This window comes from Siphateles boraxobius, unplaced genomic scaffold (assembly GCF_051911475.1).
Source record: "Siphateles boraxobius isolate OS27281-9 unplaced genomic scaffold, OSU_SipBor_1 9, whole genome shotgun sequence".
NCBI lineage: Eukaryota > Metazoa > Chordata > Actinopteri > Cypriniformes > Leuciscidae > Siphateles > Siphateles boraxobius.
In genome coordinates, this window is record NW_027509219.1 from 21,294,967 (window position 1) to 21,305,241 (window position 10,275).

General features: G+C 37.9%; 1 protein-coding gene across 4 annotated transcripts; it reads right to left on the bottom strand.

The window, feature by feature from the left end:
* Window positions 1-220: 220 nt before the first annotated feature.
* On the bottom strand, window positions 221-8,729 carry borcs6 (BLOC-1 related complex subunit 6). Of its 4 annotated transcripts, XM_077224129.1 has the most exons (7): window positions 8,430-8,729; window positions 7,258-7,389; window positions 5,262-5,761; window positions 3,005-3,485; window positions 2,749-2,912; window positions 1,713-1,796; window positions 221-1,619 (listed from the first exon to the last, which is right to left on the bottom strand). In XM_077224129.1, the coding sequence occupies exons 3-7, from the start codon at window positions 5,748-5,750 to the stop codon at window positions 1,494-1,496; spliced, it is 1,344 nt and encodes a 447-aa protein (XP_077080244.1). In that variant the 5' UTR covers window positions 5,751-5,761; window positions 7,258-7,389; window positions 8,430-8,729; the 3' UTR covers window positions 221-1,493. The 4 variants fall into 4 exon arrangements, with proteins under 4 accessions (XP_077080244.1, XP_077080243.1, XP_077080246.1 ...); XM_077224128.1 differs by lacking the exon at window positions 7,258-7,389 and having other exon boundaries at window positions 8,430-8,722; XM_077224131.1 differs by lacking the exons at window positions 7,258-7,389; window positions 8,430-8,729 and adding an exon at window positions 8,252-8,395.
* Window positions 8,730-10,275: the final 1,546 nt, after the last annotated feature.

Sequence of the window (10,275 nt, forward strand, 5' to 3'; positions counted from 1 at the left end):
TAAATGAATCCCGCTAAGGCCATATGAGGACACAAACAATCTCTCTCTCTGTCTGCCTCACACACGATAATTTAGCCCTGAATCATAGTGCAGATCAGGATCCAGCTGTATCTTGGACTCTGCAAAAGGAGAAAACTCGCAAAAATACACAAATGTATGTCAAAGAGCAACAGACTATTTAAACCTAAAAATGTAGAACAAAGAGGCACAAAAAATCAAGTAGATCATTCTAGCAAATTTATTTGGGTTTATATAATAATTTAAAATACACATTAATGACAGATTGTTGGACAAATCAGGGTTATAGTTAGCAAGACAGCAATAAAGAGATAGAGACTGCTTAAACAGGGACAAACAGAGAACGGTAAAGATCATTTTCACAAATAAACTTTCATCCATCCTGTTTTTCGTTCACACCCACCTCCGATCTCTCCCCATCTTCCTCTGATTTTTGGGATTGTTTCTAGTGGTAAACACTTGCAGACAATAAATCAATTAAGGGGACATCTGTCATGACTCTCAATATGGAAATCAAGAGTCTAAAATTCATAGACGAGCCTATACGTTGCATGTGTTAGGCATAATAATAAAAATGTTTACATCATTTAATTATCCTCATGTTATTCCAAACCTGTATGACCTTCTTAGAAGAAGATATTTTGTAGAACATCATTTCCATGCAATTATTAAATGGAGACTCAAGCTTTCAAACAAGACATGAAGTCGTACAATAGCTTTGTGTGAGAAACAGACCAAAATGTAAGTCATTATTCACGTGTTATGGTATTTTGCATCCGTTTTAAAGCACTCCAATAACCATTCATTGTAACTGCATGGAAAAGAGCAATCAGCACATCCTTCAAAATTTCTTCTTTTGTGTTCCATGGAAGAAAGAAAGTCATACAGGTTTAAAAAAGCATGAGGGTAAGTAAATGATATCAGAAATATTTTGGAACTGATCTGGGATGCATAGCATCCATCCTGCAGAAACACAGACGTCCAAGTGGAACAAATACACACAGAGCATGGCTTCCATACTGGCAAATATTGGTGTTACACTTCTAATCTATGTCTTAAATTTGAGGCCATTACAAATAGACGCAATCTGTGAAAACACTCACCTATACGTGCATTCACTCACTTCATAAACAGGGGCAATGGTAACACCAATCAGTTGCCCAAAAGCCACCAATGACACAGGGTCCTTCCTGTGGTCATGTGGAGGATGTTGGACGGCATGAATCACAAGGAGGAGTCAATGCTGTTTTGTCGGCGATCTTTCTAGCGGGGAGGAGCCACAACAAAAAGAGGTGCCTACAGATGTGGTCTCCAAGGGGAAGGGAAAGAACCAAGCTGTCTCTAAGGGGGCAAGCACTTGCAGAGCCTTGCTAGGAAACATAATTAGCTAAATGGTTCCATTGCACAGTATGTAGCAGAATGACTGCAGAGGGCGGGGTCCTCAATCGGTTAGGAGGTGCGGTTTGTTGCCATAGTTACTTGCAGATGGTTTCAAGAGCATCAAGGGTTCGTTTGATGTCTCTGATCTGAGCTGCTAGAGTATGTATAGGTTGCATGGAGCGATCCAGCTCTTCACACCGTGCCATGAGTGTGTACATTCCCTGGAAACACATAAACAAGCACACACAGATCAAAAAACTAAATAAAATAAAATTGAAACCTTCACTGAATGGATAACCATAAATCACTCTCACCTTTATGCTCATGTCCACTGACTCTCCCAAACTGTCCACAGAATCTCTATATGTCTGGATATAACCCACACTTAATGCAGTCATCTGAAGAGACAAGAGATTTTCATTCATAACAGTATGTGGACTTCATAGGTTTGATTGGTTGGAATGAGGGTCAGCTACATAAAAAGTTACCCGAAAGAGTATTTGGACACTGAAAAAGCTTGAAAGTTTGAGGATTTGCAGTTTTTCTGCAAAACATTTGACCTACATTGTGATCAGATTCCTATAACTCAGTTCAAATTAATATGTACATACATATACAAACACAACCGTTTTCAGCATGGATAATAACAAGATGTTTTTTCTTGAGCAGCATTTAAAATTTCGTTTTAAAATATATTAAAATAGCAAACAGATATTTAAATTCTATTAATTTTCACAATATTACTGTTTTTACTGTGTTTGATCAAATAAAATGTATTTATTATGCCTTGATGAGCATAAGCATAATAATAATAATAAAAAAACTCCACCCTCCAAAAAAATATTCCTTTATTTTTTTTTAAACTTATTTAATGACCAAAGTAATCACCAATGAACACTTTTGTTATCAAACTAGTTAGTTTAGAATTAATCCTTGCAGATGTTAACAGTAGTTACATTGCCAACTGCCAAGACAAAACATTTTCTCCACTGACAATCTCTTCCTGGTTCAAGACCAGCAAGTCCACCATTTAAGACTGGTGCTGAACCATTTTTTTCTGACCCTGAAGTGTTCTGTGGTAGAAATCTGTGGAGCATTTCACGAATGGGCCAGGAACCAGCACTGGATTCAACTCAGTGGAAAAAGGGCAAGTGTGAAGTTGAGTGGAAATGACTCCATACAGCCAATAAAAATCACCTTGAGAGCAGTTGGCTAAAAACAGGTTAAAAAATGGCTAAGAAAAAAGAAATAGCATCTTTTGTTTGCAGTTTGCACTTGTTTTGATGTTTTGTGGCTTAAGTGTCCAAATACTTCCTTGGGTGGCTGTATTTGATACACAGTAATACTCACATTCTGTATAGTTCCACTGAGGCTTCGCAGCATCAATTCTACACTCTGAGCCACATCCTGTGTGTGTTTATGCAGGTCTTCCAGCACTGATGGGTCAATGGGCGGAATATCAGCCGGACGACGCAAAGAGCCACGACCACGTACCACAGGCCCAGAACAGTCTGCTGCAGTGGTCATACAAAGTTTAAATATTACTGATACTGACAAAGGCATTGTAACAGATCAAAACAGTTTTTTGAAACCCTCATTTACTCACAATCAGTGTCCAGACTCGGCCGCGAGCTCATTTTAATCTTCTGTTCAAGATTTTTGGCGATGAAGTGCGTAAGATCTCCATCATGGCTGACAGTTCCCTCCAATTCTAGGGCGCTGGATATGGTGGCTCTGCGTCCTTCCGGTTGGCCTCCTCTAGCTCCGCCTCCACGTGCCCCGCCGCCACACGCCCCACTGATCTCATCCAGGCTTTTACTGTCCTGCATGCCACGCACGACTCGATCTCGCTCTGGGACAGAGCGCACACGTACCTCTGCCATCACGTGAGCTGGGCATGGAGAATCGTCCAGGTCTGGCAGCAGAGGGGGTGTGGCCTGGTCAGGGGGAGGGGCTGGAACAAGGGGAGGGGCCTCATCAGGAGAAATGGAAGTATTTGGTTGGTCTGCATCCGACGAATCGGGATTAGACCATTCTTTAGGTTCAGAGTGAGTGGGAGAGTGTTCAGTTGAGCGTGCTTGAACTGGCTGTGAATGTGCAGATTAGTTTATTTATTAACAAGGTCAAGATAAACAGCAACAGATATTTGCATCACAAAAATTGGACAAACTTTAATTTTGTAATTATTAATTAACTAAATGGAATTATTATTTATTATTATTTTATATAAAAAATATTATTCATTAGTATTATTAGATTAGTATTTATTATTTAAATAATATATTTAATTAGTATTATGATATTTATTATATTGTATATTAGGATTTAATTTAATTTAATTGAGTAGCAAAGCATAGATTACCTACTGATATATAATGTAATAAAATAGTAACTTAATATTAATAATAATAATATTATGAAATGTATTAATTACTTTAATATTGATACATAAACTCACCTAAAGGATTATTAGGAACACCTGTTCAATTTCTCATTAATGCAATTATCTAATCAACCAATCACATGGCAGTTGCTTCAATGCATTTAGGGGTGTGGTCCTGGTCAAGACAATCTCCTGAACTCCAAACTGAATGTCAGAATGGGAAAGAAAGGAGATTTAAGCAATTTTGAGCGTGGCATGGTTGTTGGTGCCAGACGGGCCGGTCTGAGTATTTCACAATCTGCTCAGTTACTGGGATTTTCACGCACAACCATTTCTAGGGTTTACAAAGAATGGTGTGAAAAGGGAAAAACATCCTATATGTGTCAGTCCTGTGGTCGAAAATGCCTTGTTGATGCTAGAGGTCAGAGGAGAATAGGCCGACTGATTCAAGCTGATAGAAGAGCAACTTTGACTGAAATAACCACTCGTTACAACCGAAGTATGCAGCAAAGCATTTGTGAAGCCACAACACGCACAACCTTGAGGCGTATGGGCTACAACAGCAGAAGACCCCACCGGGTACAACTCATCTCCACTACAAATAGGAAAAATAGGCTACAATTTGCAAGAGCTCACAAAAAATTGGACGGTTGAAGACTGGAATAATGTTGCCTGGTCTGATGAGTCTCGATTTCTGTTGAGACATTCAGATGGTAGAGTCAGAATTTGGCGTAAACAGAATGAGAACATGGATCCAGCATGCCTTGTTACCACTGTGCAGGCTGTCGTGGTGGTGTAATGGTGTGGGGTATGTTTTCCTGGCACACTTTAGGCCCCTAAGTGCCAATTGGGCATCGTTTAAATGCCACGGCCTACCTGACCATGTCCATCCCTTTATGGCCACCATGTACCCATCCTCTGATGGCTACTTCCAGCAGGATAATGCACCATGTCACAAAGCTCGAATCATTTCAAATTGGTTTCTTGAACATGACAATGAGTTCACTGTACTAAAATGGCCCCCATAGTCACCAGATCTCAACCCAATAGAGCATCTTTGGGATGTGGTGGAATGGGAGCTTCGTGCCCTGGATGTGCATCCCACAAATCTCCATCAACTGCAAGATGCTATCCTATCAATATGGGCCAACATTTCTAAAGAATGCTTTCAGCACCTTGTTGAATCAATGCCACGTAGAATTAAGGCAGTTCTGAAGGCGAAAGGGGGTCAAACACAGTATTAGTATGGTGTTCCTAATAATCCTTTAGGTGAGTGTAATTTCTATAAATTCAATTATATCTAAATTTAAGGCGGTATATTACCTTAAATTTAGATATAATTTAATGTATAGAAATTATGTATCAATATTAAATTAATTTCATAGTATTATTATTATGAATATTAAGATAGTATTTTATTACATTATATATCAGTATGTCACTGATTGAGTACAAAAGAACATTCTATTTAACCTCTTACCTGTACAGAAATAAGTGTCTCTTTCCTTTGCTTGATATCTCTCTTGTTGACATTGTTTACCTCTCCTTCACTCTTCTTTCTCTCCTCCTCCTCCGCTCTCCTCTCTTCCAGTTCTCTTTTAGAGCAGCCGTGTGTTTGTTCGGTCTCACTGGAGAGCATGTCCTCGTCTGTGCCATCTTCAGTTGGAATATGAATGTAGTGGGAGTGTTGAATCAGTGACTCTGTAGGCTGTGATTCTGAGTGATCTGTGTGTGGCTGGAGTGTGTGTGTGTCTCTACATGAGTCCGTGTGGTGAGGTGTGTGTTTGAGAATCTCTGACAGGGCAGGAGTCTCCATGTGAGGCTCAAAATCAGCCCCATCAATGAACTTTATCCCCTGGAGGGTGAATCCATGAGATCCAGACCAATCAGAGGCCTTAAGAGAATCAGAGGGTTCCACCCCATTGCTTGCTTCCTTCGCATCCTGACCGGTCACAGGAGAGCGGCTCATCCCTCCACCCACTGCAAAAAATAAATAAAAAATAATTTAATCATCATCAGTGATGTAAAGCTAAAGCTTTGTGATGCAAGTGTGATGCAAGTCATATATTCTCAATAAAATGTTTACAAATTAGTTTATCGGCTCTTTTCTATCATTTATATCTAATTTATATTACATTCCTGATTTTCTAAAGTATTCAAAGGTACATTTACCAAACAATGAGTGAAAATGATAAATTTCATTAAACATTACACATCATATATAAACTAATCAATGTTTTCCCTCCAAAAATACAAAAGGTAGAAAAAAAAGCATTACAAATGATTTCTAACAGCGTCAAAAAAAAAATTCTATTCAAACTAAACCATGGGAAAATTAAAACAACATAGCATATCTGATCCATTTAAGACAGTTAATTTATTATCATTGAGAAAATAATCATTTTTAAATCAATGCCAGCAAAATATCATGTCAGCTGCCATATCACCCTGTAACCCAGGACTGGTTGCCCACTGAAGCTAAGCAGGGTTGAGCCTGATCAGTACCTGGATGGGAGACCTCCTTGGAAAACTAGGTTGCTGCTGGAAGAGGTGTTAGTGAGGCCAGTAGGGGACCCCTTTTCCACCAAAGCATTTTGAGAGCCGGTTCGGAGCCGGTGCCTACTCGCGAACCAGTTCTTTGTGTTTCGACAGCCAAAGAACCGGTTCTCGGCCAGGAAAACTGGTTCCAAAGCGGCACCAACTCTTTGCTGGACTAGAACCAGAGAACCGTTCTTTTACCACCGTGTCATGCTTACGGCGGGGCTGGAGGCGGGTTTAGATGTGTCCTAAACATATTTTCTGACCGCAAAGCCAGGAGAAACATTTGCAGAAACACGATGTAGTCCACCATTGTAATTATTATGCTTGAAGTTGGCGCAAGCATTTCTAGCTTTTTGTAAATTTTATTTTTTTATTGAAAACATTATGTAAGCAAATTAGAAAACAGTCAAAATATAGAACAAATAAACAGAAAGAAAAAAAGACACAAGACAGAGGTACATAACTAATCAGAAATGATTACATATCAAAGGAAAAGATTAAAAGACTTACTTATTTCAATTGTTTTTAAAGCCTTCATGGTACACAAGTTAGAGATAATCCCAAAATAATGTACTTGCTAGCGTTTCTGTATGGCGACGTACACAGTGACGTAACGACGTCGTTCGCTGGGCGCTCTATTCAGTGGGAAAACAAACAGGTTCTGAGGAGGTTCGCAAGTTGAACCAACTCCGAACTAACTTTGAACCAGCATCAGTTCCGAACCAGTTCTTTTTTGGTGGAAAAGGGGTATGTGTGGGCCCTAACACCCCAGGATGGTGACGGGGACACTATACTGTCAAAGAGCACCGTTCTTCAGACGTTAAACCGAGGTCCTGACTCTCTGGGGTCATAAAAAAAAGCTAAATTTGCCCATTGGCTCCCCTGTCCATCAAGGCCTCCTAATAATCCCCATTTATACTGATTGACTTCATCACCCTGTCTCCTCTCCACCAGTAAGCCTGTGTGTGGAGGGCCTTCTGGTACACTATGGCTGCCGTTGCATCATCCAGGAGGATGCTGCACATTGGTGGTGGTTGAGGAGATTCCCCACTTCTTTGTAAAGCGCTCTGAGTGCAGAAAAAAGCGCTATATAAATGTAATGAATTATTATTATTATTATTAATTAAACATTTTATTTATATATATATATATATATATATATATATATATATATATATAATATTGTTTAAATGTTAGTTACATTTTTAGTAACTTTGTTGTGTGTGTTTTTGTAATATTTAGTTTATATCAGTTTTACTCATTTTATTTTTAAATTTAGCTTTAGTTATTTTAGTGCATCAAGTAAAACTAAATGGAAATGAGAAATGTTGCAAACTAGTTGAAATACATACATTTTGTAATATGATAGTAAGTTTGTATATATTTTTTATTTCAGTTAACATTCATTTTATGTAGAGTAAAAAAAAATTGTTTTTATCTTAGTTTCAGTTAACTATAATAACCCTGATGTAAAATATGTTTATTCTTCGTTTATTAATTTTGCGAGAATAAACTCAAAACCTCATTATCGTGAATGATCTTGCAGGTTCCACGGCACGTACGTGACTGAGGCATTATGAACTGTATCAGTTTCCTGCGTCTGTTTTGACAGCTGTCAGTTCATTCGTTGTTCACCAATTTAATCGGACATTTACTTAGTGATATAGGCTAATCACTAAAAACCTAAAAAGACAGATTTTAGCTAGTGATAATGTGCGTGTCTCTAAAAAAGGAACTGAAATCATATGACGCTAAAAAAAATTCACCAAAAACTCTGATTTGCTTATATGACGGTTCTTATATGACATGGCTTACAGACGACAACATTTTCTCAATAATTTAGCATCCCTGCCAAACAAACCAGACATAGATCAGCCAAACAATACATAGATATATAACAAAACTGTTTAAGGAAGCAACAATAGTCACCTGACGTTAGCTTTACGATAAGCTTTAGCTGTAGTGCTGGCCTCTGAATTCATAGTTATTTCGCGAGATATTAGCGAAAACCTGCAGGTTTACGACAATTACTGATTGAGGTTGGGGTGATTTGTCATGTTTCAACAGGATGTAATCCACTGGTTGATTTATGAAGTTAAATATTTACCTGCAGCTCTTCGCCCAGGATGAAGGTTGCCAGCTGAGTCCGCACCAAGTATTTGTCGTATAGAAACAGAACGTTGAAGTTATAGTTCCGCATAACAAACGGAGATGAATATCATGACACGGAAAGCGTGTATTACATAGAAAAGTATTTTGTGTGTTTATATACTCATACCTTAATATAGTTATCAGAGGAATGCGTTGTACAATTATCAAATAACAAATATGTTAATCTATTCATTAATTTGCAGAAAAAGAGATGTCTAGACAGTATGTCCAGACAGACATTTAGCACTCACATTTCACCACAAGGGGCGGTAGACTCCGCCGAATACGGTTGATTCAGGTACTTGCGTAGCGTGGAGTTCTCTCCCACGTCCTGTGCAGAGGGCTGTGTGTATTTTTACCCTGCTGTCATTTTATTGGCTTGAATTAGAGGAATTGTCAACCACATCATCAAGACTTAGGCCAGCTTTGACCCTGTCACATAACCCTGACCAAGACCAAAACCTCTAAGATCCTGTTATTATCTAAAAAAATAAAACCTACCCTTGTAATACAGCCCTCTGAAGTAGAGCCAAAGTAATGCTGAGTCCTAGTCTTGACCCTCACATACTCTCTCTCCCTCTTTAGGGGACTGTAGAGTCAACATGAAACAACATTCTCATTTTACATCTGTACTTTGATCGGCTATAGAGTGGAACAGTATATTATTCTTCATCATCATCAACAACAACAACAACAACAACAACAACAACAACAACAACAACAGCAGCAGCAGCAACAAAGTATAGGGTGGGATATAATTATTATCCAGTGAAAATTTATTAAATTTTCAAAGTAGTTGTTTGCAATTGCCGTAATCTACATTAATGTTAACTTTAACATGAAATTAGCCTACAGCATTAACTATTTGCAAGATTGACAGGCTAACACAGTGGCCTAAAACATGCTTATTGCCTAAAACTATTTGGCTATTGGTTGATATTAAACCAATAGTCAGTCTAGATGACATCAGCGGAAAAGGAATTTGTTTCAGAGGTGGAAAAAAAAAGATTATATTCATGGGAACTTTTTTTTTTTACTTTGGTATAATGTATGCTGAGGAATTGTGCTAGCCTAAATAAGATCAACGTGTATGAAGAATACATTTATTTATTTATTGTCAATATTCAACAACATCAAAGCAGTTATCTTTCTTAACAGAAATTATTTAAAACAAATCTGACTTTCCTTGTGTTTCGCTTTGTTATTTGCTTCGCCAATCTCATTTACTGTCATAGGCTCTCTAAGTCTATTTGGTATTCAGTTCTGTGAATGTTTTAAGGGGCAGCCGTATCCAAGGCAACCCGCCTAGTCAATTTCCCAGTGGCCTGTCCTTTATATAAGGATGCAATATACACTGATGTGCTCATGGAATTCAAATGCTTATCACACTGCAAGCAGAGCCCAGAGAAAATTCCTGCGCATGTTTGTGAATGTGAGAGTGTTTCTGTTTATAGTGTTTGAACCAAAAGCACAAAAAAAAAAAAAAACATTTTGAAACTGTGATGATATATCAATGACAATTTGCAGGACTGCAAAAAATCAAAAAATAGGACTGTTGCTTGGTTTCAAATGGTCTGGACAAAATTATAAGTTCAGTTTAAAAAATTATAAAAAAAATTATACTTGGACATTTTGTCTCATCGAAAACACAAATATTGAAGCTGTTGTTTATTTAAAAAAAAAAAACATTTCTAATAGATATATTAGATAAGTAAACTAATAAGTAAATAGATAAGACAATTTGGGGTGTGAGTGTGTTGTAGAACAAAACGTCCAAGAATCATCAAGTTATGTTTACCACA

What these genes read in the sequence shown, in the direction of transcription:
- borcs6 (XM_077224129.1), bottom strand. Translation starts at nt 5,750, where the DNA reads ATGAGCCGCTCTCCTGTGACCGGTCAGGATGCGAAGGAAGCAAGCAAT. An exon ending in TCAGTGGAACTATACAGAAT is followed by an intron (nt 1,797 to 2,748) that starts GTGAGTATTACT and finishes TTGTCTCTTCAG; the next exon opens with ATGACTGCATTAAGTGTGGG. An exon ending in CAGTGGACATGAGCATAAAG is followed by an intron (nt 1,620 to 1,712) that starts GTGAGAGTGATT and finishes ATGTGTTTCCAG; the next exon opens with GGAATGTACACACTCATGGC.